We start from the raw sequence: 16,173 nt of genomic DNA on the forward strand, positions 1-16,173 counted from the left end.
TGTTAGAAAATGCTCAAAAACGCTGCGGTAGCTCATTTTTTTTTTTTTACAAAATAAACATGGACAGGCGTTTTTAAGCTGTAAAAAAGGCTAACACAAGTGGCTACAAAAACACCAGTGGAAATGAAGCCTAAGGAGATTCAAATAACAATCAAGATTTGCCCATTGTTTGCATTACATATAGGGGAAATCATCTTTGAAAATGTCTCAAAATGCAGTAAGATAAATCTCCAAAAAACATTAATTATGCAAATCGCACAAAGAATCATTTATGAATAGACTTTATAGCAATTATGTGGTTTACATCATTAGCTTCTTAACTTGCTTCAGCACCTTTTTGTCTTTGGATTATGAAGATAATTTGCATCACTTCACATTGTACCATCAGTTGGGTTACTTTAGAATGTAAACTTTTCACTTTTAATGTGTTCACCTTTTCTTCTCTCGCCCTGTAATATATCTGTATCAATAGGTGGATTGCACTCAGTTGGTGAGCGTTGCCTGCTTGGAAATGAAGTGCTTCTTAGAAAGTGTGGATAAAAAACACAGTCCTATTGAGCTCACTAATGGTGTAGCTGTAATTCTGGGACGAAGTCCCCAGACCTGCATCGCTGATAGGAAATGCTCCAAGAATCAAGGTGGGTAACTATTTAGGAAATTATAAAACTAAGTTAAGTATGTATGTTTCAGAATGTTCAAAATAAAACTCTTTATAAAAATTACACAACTATGGGAATTATAACCTTTAAAATCGTAGTAAGGTGACCTTCCATACTTCACAACTTAATTGTGTGTCATTTCTGGACTGTAGAAATTGCAAGTGATGATCATAGTTCATTATTGTTTGAGACAGATTTAAAGCAGAGCTTCAGCCCAAAATAACAGAATGCAAATGAATAGCCTATTTAAAGATCAAATGAAAAATAGCATTTTTATAACGGCTTACCTGTAAAATCCTTATCACGGGACACAGAGGTCCCTCCCCTCAGAGAGAGAGATCCCAAAAAGAGGGGAGGGACCTCTGTGTCCCGTGATAAGGATTTTACAGGTAAGCTTTTATAAAAAATCCTATTTCCCCCACTCCTATTCACTTTCCAGGGCAGCTACGAGAGATGATTGGCTCCGCCCTCTACAGGAAACACAAATCGGATACAATTTAAAAGGCCCCTCCCTTTCCTCTGACCTTGAGTTGTTTTGTGTTTCCAGACCCTCCAGGAGCACCGACACTTTTTTTTTTTTTTTTCCTAGGCCTGGTTACTGTGGTTGGCGGACCCCCCTGCTCTGGCAACATCCAGTACTGGTTGTGGCCAAGTTCTGGATGTGTTCAGTCCCCGTTTTTGTCAGCCAGAAGGGTTCTCTGTTGGAGGTTCTTGCTCACCTGTAAGGGTAAATGGCAACTTCCTTCAGGTTCTCCCTAGCTTTGCTGGTGGAAACCTTGTCTTCCTCGGCTTCACCGAGGTGTACCGAAATGGCGTCCGAGGACTTCTGGTGACGCGGCAAGATGGCGCCGGAACCGGAAGTCACATGACGCATTTTCCGGTGCCATGTTCATAAGGAACATTGCGCAGTACATTGAGGACATGCTGCCTGGGACAGCAGCCTATTCTCCTCGGCCGATCACCACTCGCCAATGGAGCTTAAAGATAGGCCTGAGGAGGGAGCACCTGCTCGGATGGAACCAGCGTCAGCCTCCGGTTCCCAAACTACCCCCAAGGTAAGCCCTTGTCTGTAATTATGCAGCAGGGGACCCTTTTTTTTTTTTTTTGGTGTGGTCCTGCTTTTGTTCTTATGGCTCTTGTTTCTGTTCTTTTCTAGGATAGACCGATGCAAAATGCAAAAGAAATGCGGAAACTGTAGAGCCAGACTTTTGTGCCCTTTAGATTGGAACACTCTCCTTTCCGGAACTAGCCCTAGATGAAAAACAATCTTCACAAAAAAAAAAAAAAAAATTATATCCATCAGGCAGATGGATATAATTTTTTTTTTTTTTTTGTGAAGATTGTTTTTCATCTAGGGCTAGTTCCGGAAAGGAGAGTGTTCCAATCTAAAGGGCACAAAAGATTTCCTTTTCAATCTGAAATTGAAGAAACTTTAAATGTCCTAAGCTAGATGCCCCTATGTCTCAGGTTTCTAAGAAGTCGGACCTGTCGTTTGAAGACTCAGGGGTCCTGAAAGAGCAAATGGATAGGAAGGCCGATTCTTTGCTACATAAGGCCTGGGATGCTTCAGTTTTATCCTTGGGTCCAGTTGCAGCATCCACCTGTGTGGCTAGGAATTTAGATGCATGGGTTCAGTGTGTGGACGAGCTCCATTCGTCTGACACCCCCAAAGAGGAGATTAGGGAGTCCCTCCCACTCATTGCTAAGGCTGCATTCACACCTAGGCGTTTTGTCGCCTGTAGCGCGACGCTAGAATACGCTGGAGGGGAAAAATAACATTGTTCTCTATGGAGATGGTTCACATCTCCACGCCGAACGCCTGAAGCTGAAACAAGTCCCGGACCCTTTTTTGTCGCGAGTATCGGGCGGCCTCGGCGTTTCCCATGACCACTACAAAAACATGGATAAAAATGACGCGTTTTGTCACGGTAAATCGTGGTACAAAACGCCGCAATTTGTCGTGGCAAATCGCGGTACAAAATGCCGCAAATCTCCTACGCCTAGGTGTGAATGCAGCCCAAGTCCGTAGCCTTTTTGGCTGATGCAGCTGCATCCTCCGTTAAAGCTACAGCAAGGTCTCCTGCTCTCATTAATTCAGCCAGACAAGCAATCTGGCTTAAGTCTTAGGAGGGGGACCTGGTCTCCAAGAACAAGCTCTGCGGCATTCCCTTTGAAGGCAAGCTCTTATTCGGTTCCTCCTTGGTGGATGTCCTAGCTCGTTCCTCTGAGAGAGTAAACGGTTCCCTTCTTCTCAAAAGAATAAGAAGACTTTTCGTGGTTTCCAAAACAAAGCTACATTTGGAACCAACAGGCGAAGAAAAAGTGGTCTTTTAACAAAGGTAAGCAAAAGAAGGGGACTCTCTTTACTGCTTCAGCCCCTTCCAAAAATCCCCAGTGACGCCAGGATAGGGGTAGGGGGAAGGTTCCCATTTCATCAAGGAATGGGCAAAGATTTCCGACAATTCTTTTATCCTTCAAACATTGGAAAGGGGTTACAGGTTGGCATTCAAAAATCTTCCACCCCAGAGATTTTTTTCTTCTCATCTGCCGAGAAACCAAGAGAGAAGGCAAACCATGTTGATCTAGTTTCCATGTGGGAAAACAGAAGGGGTAATTTCACCTGCCCCGGAAAATCAAAACTTCCGGGGATTTTATTCCCACGTCTTTCTGGTTCAGAAAAGGCCTCCGGCGGCTTCCGTATGGTCATCAATTTGAGCGTTCTGAACAAGTATATTCTCTACAGACGTTTCCAGATGGAAAACATTTACTCTGTGAGGAATCTATTATGGCCAGAGGTATTCATGGTTACCCTGGATCTTCACAACGCTTATCTTGTTCCAATCTGCCAGAACCACAGAAAGTTCCTCCGATTTGCGATTCTCATGGACAACGGGCCGAGTCATTGGTAGTTCAATGCCCTCTCTTTCGGTCTCTCGGCAGCGTCCAAAATTTTTACAAATCCCATGGCCGAGTCGTGGCCTTTTTTCGGATACAAAGTGTATCGGTTGTCCCATATCTGTACGATTTTCTGATCTTTGCCCGAGACAGAGTCCCTTATCCGGAATCTGCAGTTGGTTTTGCGGACCTTTCAGGATCTAGGGTGGAAAGTCAACCAACGGAAGTTTTGTCTGGTACCCTCCCGGAACGTACTTTTTCTGGGTTTATCTAATAGACTAATTTGCTGTAAGCGACGTCCTCGCTTTATCCCGATTGTGTTGCACGCTGAAACGCATTCGGCGACCGTGCACTGACGTCATTGCTCGGTGCCGAGTGCGTTCCAAGCTAGAACGCGGAAGGGCTGAGCGCAACGTGCACTGTCCCTTCCACATGTTATGGCACTATAAAAACGCTGTTCTGCCATAACACGGCGTTCCTTTATTGTTGGCCGTAGCCTGGTGAACCCATCAAACTACGGGTTTCTGCTTGCCCCCAATCATTTAACACATTCCAAACCGGGTTCCACGCTGCCATCAAAAATGTACTTATTATGGGGACATGCTGGCAAATTTACCTGGAGCGGACTCTCACTCCCTAAAACCATTGCCGACTACAAAACTACCCTATTACTAAGAAGTCTCATCCTCTGCGAACCGATAAGTACCCTCTGAAACTATACATTCAATGCTTGTGATTTACCTTGTTGTCATACTGCATATACCATCTGTATATATTGAAACCGGCTGTGTTTAAATTACCTTCTTACTTGGAGATAGTCACTGTGGATTCATACTATTATCGTAGTACTCATGATGATTATATGAATAAAGACGCCTTAGTAAGTCTCTTAGCCAGATTCAGAAAGACTTATGCCGGCGTATCTACAGATACGCGGCGTAAGTGTACATATGCGCCAGCGTATTTATGTTCCGTACCCACAGAACAAGATACACCTGAAAATAGGCTTCCTCCGACCGACGTAACTTTCCTACGCCGGCATATCGTGGGCGCATATTAACGCTCGACGCATCTTGCGCTCACATTGATTTCCTATTCAAATATGCAAATGAGGGAGATACGCCGATTCACGCATGTAAGTGTGCCCGACGCAGGCTACGCGCGGTGCGCGCAAGTCGTACGTCAGGCCTAAAGGTATTCCATCAAAAAGCTGGAATATCTTTGCACCAGACGTGCACAGGTCAGCTGGAGAGCAGCTACAGCAGCACCGTTACGGACGAGCTGAGCAACCACACTTGCAGGACAACACATCTGTGTGCCAACATGCCAGGGGCAGCCGTGGTCCTAGCACTACTAATGGGTCCACCGACTCGTAGGAGGGCACGGGAGAGGATATACCGCACGCGCATGGACGTCTTTGGCATGGGTGAATCTGAGGTGTATCGCATCTTCAGATTCAGCCCTAATGCCATCCTAGAATTAGCCACAACCCTGTATGATGACATCACCAGCAAGACACATCGTGCACATGCAGTGCAGCCACTGGTCAAGGTACTGGAAACACTGCATTTCCTCGCCAGTGGATCTTTTCAGCGTACAATCCACCATAAGCAGATGTGTGCACCAGGTTGTCCCTGCAATCCTCAAACGCATGTCCCACCACATCATCAGACCCACCCAGGAGCATCTGCAGCAGAAGGAAATGGCGGATTTCTACAGAATTGCCAGATTCCCACGCACTGTGGGGGCCATTGATTGCACACATGTGGCACTACGGCCCCCCATGACACAGAGCACATATACCGCAATCGGAAGCACTGGCATTCCATCAACGTACAGGTGATAGCCGATGCCCAATGCCTCATATGGCATGTCCGTGCCAAACACCCAGGGTCCAGCCACGACAGCTACATATACCGTCGAAGCACCATCCCAACGGATTTTGAACAGAACGTGTATGGGGACAGCTGGCTGGTTGGTGAGTGACATGGGTGTCAGGCATGACTGTCCGAACCCATGATGCAGACATCACAAGGGGCACATGCACGACTAACATCCTCCTGTCTTTTCCCTTCCAGGTGACTCTGCATATGCACTTGGACCCCATCTCATGACTCCATACTGGACTCCCCAAACCACAGGAGAGCAAAACTACAATGCTGCACACATACGTAACCGTGCAGTGGTGGAACGCACCTTTGGCCTCCTGAAGTCCCGTTTCCAATGCCTGGATAAGTCTGGGGGGACCCTGTTGTATTCCCCAAACTTTGTGTGGCAGATCATCGGTGCATGTTGCATTCTACACAACTACGCAATGAGAAAGGGCCTGGAAATTGACCTACGTGATGACCTGACCCCCGAACCACACAGTCCCGTCCCCCCCCCCCCCCCTAACCGAGGGTAGCCCGTCTGCTGAGGTAGCAGCAGTCAGGAGACGCCTCACAGAAGACATGTTTGCACGTTAAACACACACATTCATCATGACACAAGGAGAATGCACGCATGCACACCACTGTGGTCCCTAGCTCACACATCCACATCACATTGGATTAGCCCAAGTCCACCATGCAGGACTTGGGAGCAGCAACGCCACGCCAAGACTCCAATTATGTCACTGTACATTCATACCACATTCACACGGGTCGTGGAAATAACTTCTCCCCAACGACCGAGGGTGACACCCCTTACTGGCAGGAGTGTCACCCCCCCCATTCACACACCAGTCACACTGTAGCCAGCACTCCTCACCGTGTGCTTTAAAAAATAAAAGCTCATGACCTGAGCATAGAAAAAAAAGTAAAAATAAATAAAGCCACTTATTTGGGCTGACGGGGGCTGTGCCTGGTGGCAGCTTTCTGGGTCCTCGGCTGCCTGGGGGGAGTGGGACATCTAGAGGTGGCTCATCCCCGGGTGTGCCACTCCTGGCAGGTGATGGCTGCCTGCCCTCCAAGGCCACGGCAATCTGTCTCAGAAAGACATTTGTCTGGGCCTGCATCCTTAGCTGGCGGGTGATGTTATGCCACTGGTTGCGCTGCCTCTGCCTCCCCTCCTCCTGGATGGCAGCCGTTTTGGTCTGGATGGCCTCAGTAAGGCTTTGAACCTCGGCCACCAGGTTTACAGTGGTGGCCTGCAGCTCCCCCACGCAGGTGACCACTGCAGCACTATTGGCATTGCCATCCAGCACTGCATCATATATTTGGCCAGTGTTATGTGCCATCCGCTGCAGGTGCCCGGCTATCTCCCCCATATGCCGGGTCTGCTGGCCCTGGTCCAGGGCTATTTGGTCCTGGACACTGATGGGTACACCCCTGGTCTTCCTTGTCGCCTTTCTTGGGGCAGAAGACGCTTGCGAGCGGGTGTAGGGTGAGCCCCTTGAGGGGGTTCCCCTGCTGGTGGCAGACACAGAGGGGCTTCCCCTGATGGGAGGGGAGTTGTGAGAGGGCCCAGGCAGAACACTGGACTCCTCTATAATCAGGCCTATCTGCCCTAGGTCCACCGACTCCTCCACCACCTCCTTGAGAGGAGAGGTGTGGGCACTCCCCTCCACCGCTGGATCTTGGGCGTCTTGCTGAGGCTGCTCCGGGGACTATGTGGTGGGACGGCCACTGGCAGCAGATGGGCCCGCTCCCTCCTGCACATCTGTGGATGACATAAAGCAGTCACATGTTGGGGGACCCACACACTTGTCACATGTTCCCTTCCACCCCCTCACATGCTACACACCGGATAGGGGATATAAAACACTTACCTGTCCTCGAGGCCTCATCACGGGATACAAAGCCCTCAACTCCCTCCAACTGCTCCCTCTGTATACACCGGGCAACCATCTCCTCATCCGGGGTCAAAATAATATTGCAGGGTGGTCCGCCCCCCGTGCCACTCTGGTGCCTCCAAATGGCGGACAGTTTCTCCCGCACACGGAGCTTCATGTCGTTCATTTTCTTGTTAATGTCCTTGGCGCTGCGGGTGGCATTGCCAAGGGCACTAACTTGAGTCGCGATCGTATCCAGGATTTCCTGCTTCCTGGCGCGGCTGGTATCCCGACTCTGGGCACCATGGAGGAAGGTCTCGTATCTCTCCATGGCAGCAATGACGATTGCCCTCTCCTGGGGAGAAAAATTCCTCTTGCTGACTGTAGCAGCCATAGCACAGCAAAATTACCTTGCTCAGGGGGAGAAAAAGCAGGATGTAATTTTGCGTCGGACGGGCGCATGTCTGGGCGTATTTATGCGCTCGGCGTAAGCCGGCGTAAACCAGGAAGTTCGGCCGGCGTAGTTGTGAGCATGCGCACAATGAAGCAATCATACGTCGACATCACTGCGCATGCTCCGTGGAAGATACGCCGGGCGTAATCCACTGCTCCACGCTCAGGCTATCATTTGCATAAGTTCACACCCACTTACACTAATGCTGGCTTACGCCTTCACGTTTAAGTTACGCCGGCGCAACGTGGAGAGCAAGTGCTTTGTGAATCATCTCTGACTTATCCCGGCGTAGTGCATATACGTTGCGTTACGCCGGCACAAAGATGCGCCCATCTACCTGAATCTAGCTATATATCTTAAAGCGACATAGATTCTTAAAGGATTCATATAACTACCAAGTGCCTTTCTCCAAAATGTATTATACTAATACAGAATCTCCTTAAAGCGGTTGTAAACCGCATAAACTTTTTTTTTTTTTTCTTTTCTTTCCAACCTCCAAGGCAAAAGGCATAATCAGCTAGTATGCACCGCATACTAGCTGATTATGAAATACTTACCTCGGAACGAGGTGAAGAACACTTACCTGGTCCACGCCGAGCGAGATGTCATCTTGCTCTGGCGTGTCTTCTGGGTATCGCCGCTACAGCTCTGATTGGCTGGAGCGGCGATGACGTCACTCCCGCGCGTGCGCGCGGGAGATTTAAAATCGTCGGGGTCCGGCGGACGCCGGTCCTTTCGCCGTGGATTCCCCCCTGCAATCAGCGGCGCATTGCGAGGGGAATATCTCCTAAACCGTACAGGTTTAGGAGATATTCTTTATACCTACAGGTAAGCCTTATTATAGGCTTACCTGTAGGTAAAAGTGAAAAATAAGGGTTTACAACCACTTTAAGCTACGTGCATGACATTTGTTAACCCTTGAGTACGTCCTATTGCCCGGGATATGAAACATGTTTACATATGCAATTTTAAACTAGTGCTTGTAGGTATGCAATAACACCTCCTGGCCTACTTTCTAAAAGCAATCCTCTCTGCATCCCAAACTCTTCGCCTAAGATTAAGAGTGACGCCTGGGGTCCAATACTGAATGTCATAAGACATAGAGAAATCTACTGCCTCCTTTAAGGTGATTTAATTCTCTGCAGTTGTGGTTCACTCTCATTCACCATAGTTTGTGACAGTTGCTCAGAAATTTTTTCTTCCCGATGAGAACGTTTTGAAACTTCTTTTCGCGGTGCAGGCCTTCAGATTGCTCCCACAGACCTCGCTTCGGCGGGTCATGCAGTTATTGGGTTTAATGACCGCAGCTATCCCAGGAGTTCCCTGGGCCCAATTACACTCCAGACCCCTTCAGGTGTTTCTCTTGCACCATTGGGATCGGAGGAAGGATTTTCTGGATCAACTAGTTAAACTTCCAAGAGAAGATTCTCTCAATCTCTCCTGGTGGGAGCAGCGGGAACACCTGCAGGGAGGAAAGAACTGGGCACAACATGCTCCAGTGAAGGTTACTACAGATGCCAGTGTGTGGGGCTGGGGTTCGCACACTCGGGGCTGGCAGGCCCAGGGAGCTTGGTCACCGGAGGAGGCAGACCGCTCCTCAAATTTCAGGGAACTGCTAGCAGTAGGGAAAGCTCTCTTGGCTCTGCAGGAGAGGTTGTTCGAAAGACCTGTTGGTATTTTCTAGGGCTGCAACTAACGATTATTTTCATAATTGGTTAGTTGGCCGATTTATTGTTTTGATCGACTAATCGGATAATCTTAAAAAAAAAAGTGTGGTGTACAATTTAGTTAATATGTAAAAAAAAAAAGGCAATTTATTCTTAAATATCCATACACAGTGGTAATGCCTTCTATTACCTCCACTTTCCCTGGGTTCAGATGCTGATCTTCCCTGCACAGAGTCTTTAAAGTGATTTTCTTTTTTTTTTTTTTTTAACAAACTTGTTATACTTACCTGCTCTGTGTAATGGTTTTGCACAGAGCAGCCCAGATCCTCCACTTCTGGGGTCACTCACCGATGCTTCTGGCTCCTCCTGCCTTCAGAGTGCCTCAAAAGCAAGCTGCAAAGTATAGTATAGAGCGCCCGCTATAGCAAGGTAAAAAAGAGATTTTTAATACAGCTTACCTGTAAAATCTTTTTCTTGGAGTACATCACGGGACACAGAGCGGCATTCATTACTATATGGGTTATATGGAGTACCTTCAGGTGATGGACACTGGCAATCTCAATGCCCCTCCCTATATAACCCCCTCCCATAGGAGGAGTACCTCAGTTTTGTAGCAAGCAGTATGCCTCCCAAAATGGTCCCCAAAAGAGGGGTGTGAGCTCTGTGTCCCGTGATGTACTCCAAGAAAAAGATTTTACAGGTAAGCTGTATTAAAAATCTCTTTTTCTTTATCGTTACATCACGGGACACAGAGCGGCATTCATTACTATATGGGATGTCCCAAAGCAATGCTTACAATGAGGGGAGGGAGAACATCTCCAAGACAAAAGGATTTAATTTAGAGATATACTCAAATCATAATAAATCCAACTTAGTTGAGAAAAATAATCTTAAATTTTAAATTTAACTCAAAAAAGGGGAGCCCCCGGAATCCGAGGGTCTCAAACTGCAGCCTGCAGCACTGCCTGCCCAAAGGCTGTATCAGTATTCCTTCTTACGTCCAACTGGTAGAATTTTCTAAACGTGTGGACAGAAGACCAGGTTGCCGCCTTGCAAACTTGAGCCATAGAGATCTGGTGATGTGCTGCCCAGGAGGCGCCCATGGCCCTAGTAGAATGAGCCTTTAATGATACTGGAGGAGGCAACCCCTTCAAGCCGTAGGCCTGAGTGATTAACTGCTTAATCCACCTAGAGATGGTGGACTTTGCAGCTGCCTGCCCTTTCTTGGGCCCATCCGGTAAAATGAACAACACATCCGTTTTCCGGATCTTCTCTGTAGCTATAAGATAGGCCTTCATGGCCCTGACAATATCCAAGGTATGCAGCAACCCTTCCTTTCTGGAAGTAGGTTTAGGGAAGAAGGATGGTAATACCAAATCCTGGTTTAGATGAAAACTGGATATAACCTTCGGTAGGAAGGAAGGATGAGGGCGGAGAACGACCTTGTCCTTATGAAAAATAAGATATGGTTCCTTACAGGATAAGGCCGCCAGTTCCGAAACTCTTCTTGCGGAAACTATGGCGACCAAAAATACTAACTTCCTTGTCAGTAAAACCAAAGGAATTTCAGCCAACGGCTCAAACGGTTGTTTCTGTAAACTTGACAGAACAAGATTTAAATCCCACGGGCAAAGCGGGGATTTAACTGGAGGTTTAATACGTAAGACCCCTTGAAGGAAGGTCTTAACCAGCGAGTGGGTGGCCAGCGGCCGCTGAAACCACACTGACAGAGCAGAAATCTGTCCTTTGATTGTGCTTAATGCCAATCCTTTATCCACTCCTAGCTGGAGAAAACTTAAAACTCTATCGATGGTGAACTTGCGAGGAAGCCATAGCTTGGACTCACACCAGCCTACATAGGCCTTCCAGACCCTGTGATAAATCACCCTAGAGACCGGTTTCCTGGCTCTGATTAGGGTAGAGATTACCTTCTGAGACAGACCTCTACCCCTGAGAATCAGGGATTCAGCTTCCAGGCCGTCAAATTTAGATGCCGTAAGGCAGGGTGGAGGATCGGACCTTGCGATAGTAGGTCTGGCCGTAGAGGAAGAGTCCAAGGGTCTCCCACTACCATCCTTAGGATTAGTGAGTACCATGCCCTTCTGGGCCATGCTGGAGCTACCAGGATGACTGGTATGTGCTCCACCCTGATCCTGCGCAGCAGGCGGGGTAGTAACTGAAGCGGGGGAAACGCATAAAGAAGTTTGAACTGATGCCAAGGGCAAACCAGCGCATCGGTTCCGCAGGCCATCGGATCCCTTGAGCGGGATATGAACCGGTCTAGCTTCTTGTTGAGTCTCGATGCCATGATATCCACGTCCGGCACTCCCCATCTTTGGCAGAGTGCTTGAAAGATTTGTGGATGCAGAGACCATTCCCCCGGCAATAGTCTGGCGGCTTAAGAAGTCCGCCTGAAAGTTGTCCACTCCGGGAATAAATATTGCCGATATGCAGGGCACATGAGCCTCTGCCCATAGGAGAATCAAGCTCACCTCTCTCTGAGCGGCTTGACTCCTGGTTCCCCCTTGGTGATTTATGTATGCCACGGCCGTGGCATTGTCTGATTGAATTCTCACGGGAACCCCTGCAATTTTGACGTCCAAGCCCTGAGGGCTAGTCGAGCAGCTCTGAGCTCCAAGATGTTGATGGGCAACTGCTTCTCTGGCTTTGCCCAAGTACCTTGGCGAGTGCAACCATCCAAAATTGCTCCCCAGCCCGTCAGGCTGGCGTCTGTGGTCACCATCTTCCAAGCCACTGGGCTGAAAGACTTCCCCTTCAGTAGATTCTGAGGGTTTAACCACCAACACAGACTTTGTCGGACTCTTGATGAGAGCGGCAACGGGATATCCAAGGCCTGTGGCCTTCTGCTCCATGCTGACAGGATGGCTGCCTGCAGGATGCGAGTGTGGCTCTGGGCGTATGGTACCGCCTCGAATGTGGCCACCATCTTGCCTAGTAATCTCATACATAGGCGAATAGTCGGTTCTTTCTTGCTTAGAACCAGTAGGATTAATTCCTTGATGGCTTTGACCTTCATCAGAGGTAGAAACACCCTTTGTTCTGTGTCTAATCTCATGCCGAGATATTCCAACTGCCTTGTGGGCTGGAATGCTGACTTTTCTCGATTTAGGACCCAGCCGAACCTCTCGAGGTATTGGACCGTGAGGGCCACTGCTCGCTCCAAGCCAGGAGACGAGTGATCTATGACTAGGAGGTCGTCCAGGTATGCTAGGATCGTGACCCCTTGGATCCTTAGCATGGCTAGGATTGGAGCTAGGACCTTCGTGAACACCCGGGGGGCCGTAGCCAACCCGAAGGGAAGCGCCACGAATTGGAAATGACGCAAAGCCACCATAAAGCGTAGATATCCTTGATGTGGCTGATAAATTGGAACATGAAGGTAGGCATCCTTTATGTCTATGGACGCCATGAAGTCGTCCCTTTGGAGTGTGGCAGCTGCTGACCGCACGGATTCCATCCGAAATGAGCGGACTTTTAGGTATGCATTTACCATCTTTAGGTCCAAAATTGGCCTGACATCTCCATTGGACTTTGGGATGATGAATAGGTTGGAGTAGAAACCCAGCCCCTGTTCCAGGACTGGTACCTCCACTATTACTTCCTGGGAAAGTAGATGATTTAATGCCGACATTAATGCGGCTCCCTTCACCGGATCGTTTGGAATCCTTGACTCCTGGAAATGAGGAGGAGGAAACCTTAGGAAATCTAATTTGTAGCCCGTGGCCACGGAAGACCGTACCCACTTGTCGGGAATGCTGGCTTCCCAAACCTCTGAAAAAAGACGCAGCCTTCCCCCCACCTTCGTGGGTGGGGGCGCCCCTTCATAAGGTCGGCTTGGGGGCTGGTTTTGCTGGTTTGCGAAACCACTGCTTTCTGCCTCTAGCAGCCTGTCCCTGCGACTTGCTGTTGAAGCTGAAGTTTGCTTTCGCAGGAGGCCGTCGATACTGTTTGGCATTAGAGGGCCCCTGCCCAGGGGAGTACTGCCGTTTAAACGCAGGCCCCTGAAACCTCTTTTTAGTTGGCAAAAGAGTACTCTTGCCGCTTGAAATGGTCTGAATGTATTTATCTAGGTCTTCTCCGAAGAGTCGTCCTCCATGGAAGGGGAACCCTGCCAGGAGCTTCTTGCATGGGGGCTCGGCCTCCCAGCTTTTTAACCACAAGAGTCTTCTCATATGGATAAGGGATAACGATAAACGTGACGCTTGCTGGATAGAATCCTTAATTGCGTCTACCGTAAAACATATGGCCCTAGGGACATCCGAAAATTCTTCTGCCTGCTGGGCAGGAATAAGTTTAAGCATCTGCTTAATTTGATCCGATAATGCTTGAGCAACCCCAATCGCAGCCACAGCTGGCTGTACTACTGCCCCTCCAGTAGTGAAGGAGTTCTTAAGTAGTGCTTCCAAGCGTTTATCAACTGGATCCTTGAACACCTGTATGTTTTCTACAGGGCATGTTAACGATTTGTTAACACATGAGATGGCTGCGTCCACTGCAGGAGTAGCCCATCTCTTGGAAAATTTATCTTCCATAGGATATAGGGCAGAGAATCTTTTAGGTGGTAAAAAGATCTTATCTGGCTTGCTCCAATCTTGGAACAAAACTCCCTCTAGCAAAGGATGGATCGGAAACACTGCATTGCTTTGAGGCGCCCTTAGTGAGCCCAAAGCTGAAACCGTCGATACTTGGAGATCTGGTACTGGCAAGTTGAATGCACTATGGACCAAGTCCGTTAAGGCTTGAATCCACCAGCTCTCCCCCTGGGAGACTGCTCCAGACTCCTCTGTATCCGGATCTTCGATCCCCGAACCTACTTGGTCCTTGTCCAAGAGGTCGTCCAATTCCCCTGAGGAAAGGACCTCCTCTTCCGAGGGTCCACGCTCGGGCGACGGAGATCTAATCCGTTTACTGCCCCGCATAGCTGTGGCTATCATTTTTCCCATTCTTTTCTCCATCTCTTTTAAAGAGGTGAGTAATACCTCGTCCGTGACCATCTTAGGGTTGGACTGACCCGCGCCAGCTCCAGCCCCAGATCCCGATGGCCCCAAGGCTCCCTCTGGGGTAAAGCAGCGGCATAACCTTGTCCGAGACCTCAGACTCTCTGGGGGAATCCCCACCTCTTGTACCCTCTGACCCGGATGCCATGGTACAATACCGAGGTACACCTGCTAGCTTATTAGTACTTGGAACTATAATAGTTAATTGTCCAAACACCTGTTTGGGGGATAAAAAATGCCTCCTCTCCCCTAGATGACCTTTTTTTTTTTTTTTTTTCAATCTTTTTTTTTTTTTTTTTTTTTTTCTTTTTTCGTTTTTGTTTTTCAAATCCAGGAAAGAAAAAGCATTCTGTCCCCCTGAGTAGTATTACCAAGAAAAACTATTGAGATGGAAAAGAAACAGCCTATTTCTAGGCTTGAAAACAGTCTTCTGAAGACTGTAATATCCTTTCTGGCCACTGTGTGTCCTCGGCGCCCCGTGCTGCCGCTCTGGTCCTTTCCTCCTCAGTTCCAATGTTAGAATGAGCTGCTGGAACGAAAAAGGAAGGGCCGCCCCTTCCTTAAACAGCTGACCCGCCCTTCCCCCTCAGCTAAACGGCGCGAATTGCGCCTATAACACGGGGACGCGCGCGCACCCGCCGACAGGGGGGGGGGGGTGTTGGGGCCCAAGGAAGCCTCTCTGCTCCAATCTTGGAACCACGAGGAGGTCAGCGTTTTGCCTCTGAGGAGGAAGAACCGATGGAGCATCGCCTGGAGGCTTGCAGGTAAGCACAGCTCTCTGAACACACACACACACATTATATCACACAGGCCCCACTCAATGCTTTTCCAACACTACCCGGGAGGTCACTTCTTATGGGGAATAATACACATAGAGCCATCCTATCATTAAGATATGTGACTAGTTTGCCAGATGCAGCGCATAACTTTAGGCATGTCCCCTGTGACCCCCCAGAAAAAACCTGCTAAGAACCAAGTTCCGCAAGTTTTCCCCTCACTTACCTGCTCCATGCCGCAGGACTTTGCCAAGCAAGAGGCCCAATCTTCCCCCATCTCCGTGGGGATGTCTAGACCTTCAGGCCCTGGGTTCCTATGAAGGATCCACTGTCCTGGGCCCATATAGCACTCTGGCAACAGAAACATTAGGCACCCAAAGGTTTCTAAGTTCTGGGCCCAGGGTCCAGCTCTCTAAAAAGAAAAGCATTATGGGCTATACCCCAAGGTTTTGGGGTCCGGTTACTGACCACTTTAGCGCTGAGGCCTTTGGACAGAACCGGTTAGCTCACCTAATCCCAAGGATGCGGAGGCAAGCTAAACCATGACCAACACCTAAGACACTGGCGTAAAAACTGAGGTACTCCTCCTATGGGAGGGGGTTATATAGGGAGGGGCATTTCCTGTTTGAGATTGCCAGTGTCCATCACCTGAAGGTACTCCATATAACCCATATAGTAATGAATGCCGCTCTGTGTCCCGTGATGTAACGATAAAGAAAAAAAACTTCTGCCTTTAGAACCACTCTCTTCTTGCCCAGGACTACATGTCCCATGAGGCATTGCTCCTCACACTTTCACATTAACAAATTTTTAGGCACTTGGTGACATGTATAGATGGTGTACTGAGCTGTATGTGTGCTGCACTGTATTTCCTGATATGTAAACAAATAATGCATTCAATATGCAGGCCAACTAATCAACTGGCCGATTAATCGATTATGAAAATAGTTGAC

At 48.5% G+C, this 16,173-nt stretch overlaps 1 protein-coding gene across 3 annotated transcripts in view; it reads left to right on the forward strand.

Moving 5' to 3' along the window:
• Positions 1-16,173, forward strand: part of LOC120916549 (polynucleotide kinase 3'-phosphatase) — a 777,425-nt gene that overhangs the window by 61,118 nt on the left and 700,134 nt on the right. For all 3 annotated transcript variants that reach the window (XM_040327595.1, XM_040327596.1, XM_040327594.1), the window contains exon 2: positions 473-638. In XM_040327595.1, the coding sequence (XP_040183529.1) occupies positions 473-638 (166 nt within the window). The remainder of the gene's footprint in view (positions 1-472; positions 639-16,173) is intronic.

This window comes from Rana temporaria, chromosome 10 (assembly GCF_905171775.1).
Source record: "Rana temporaria chromosome 10, aRanTem1.1, whole genome shotgun sequence".
NCBI lineage: Eukaryota > Metazoa > Chordata > Amphibia > Anura > Ranidae > Rana > Rana temporaria.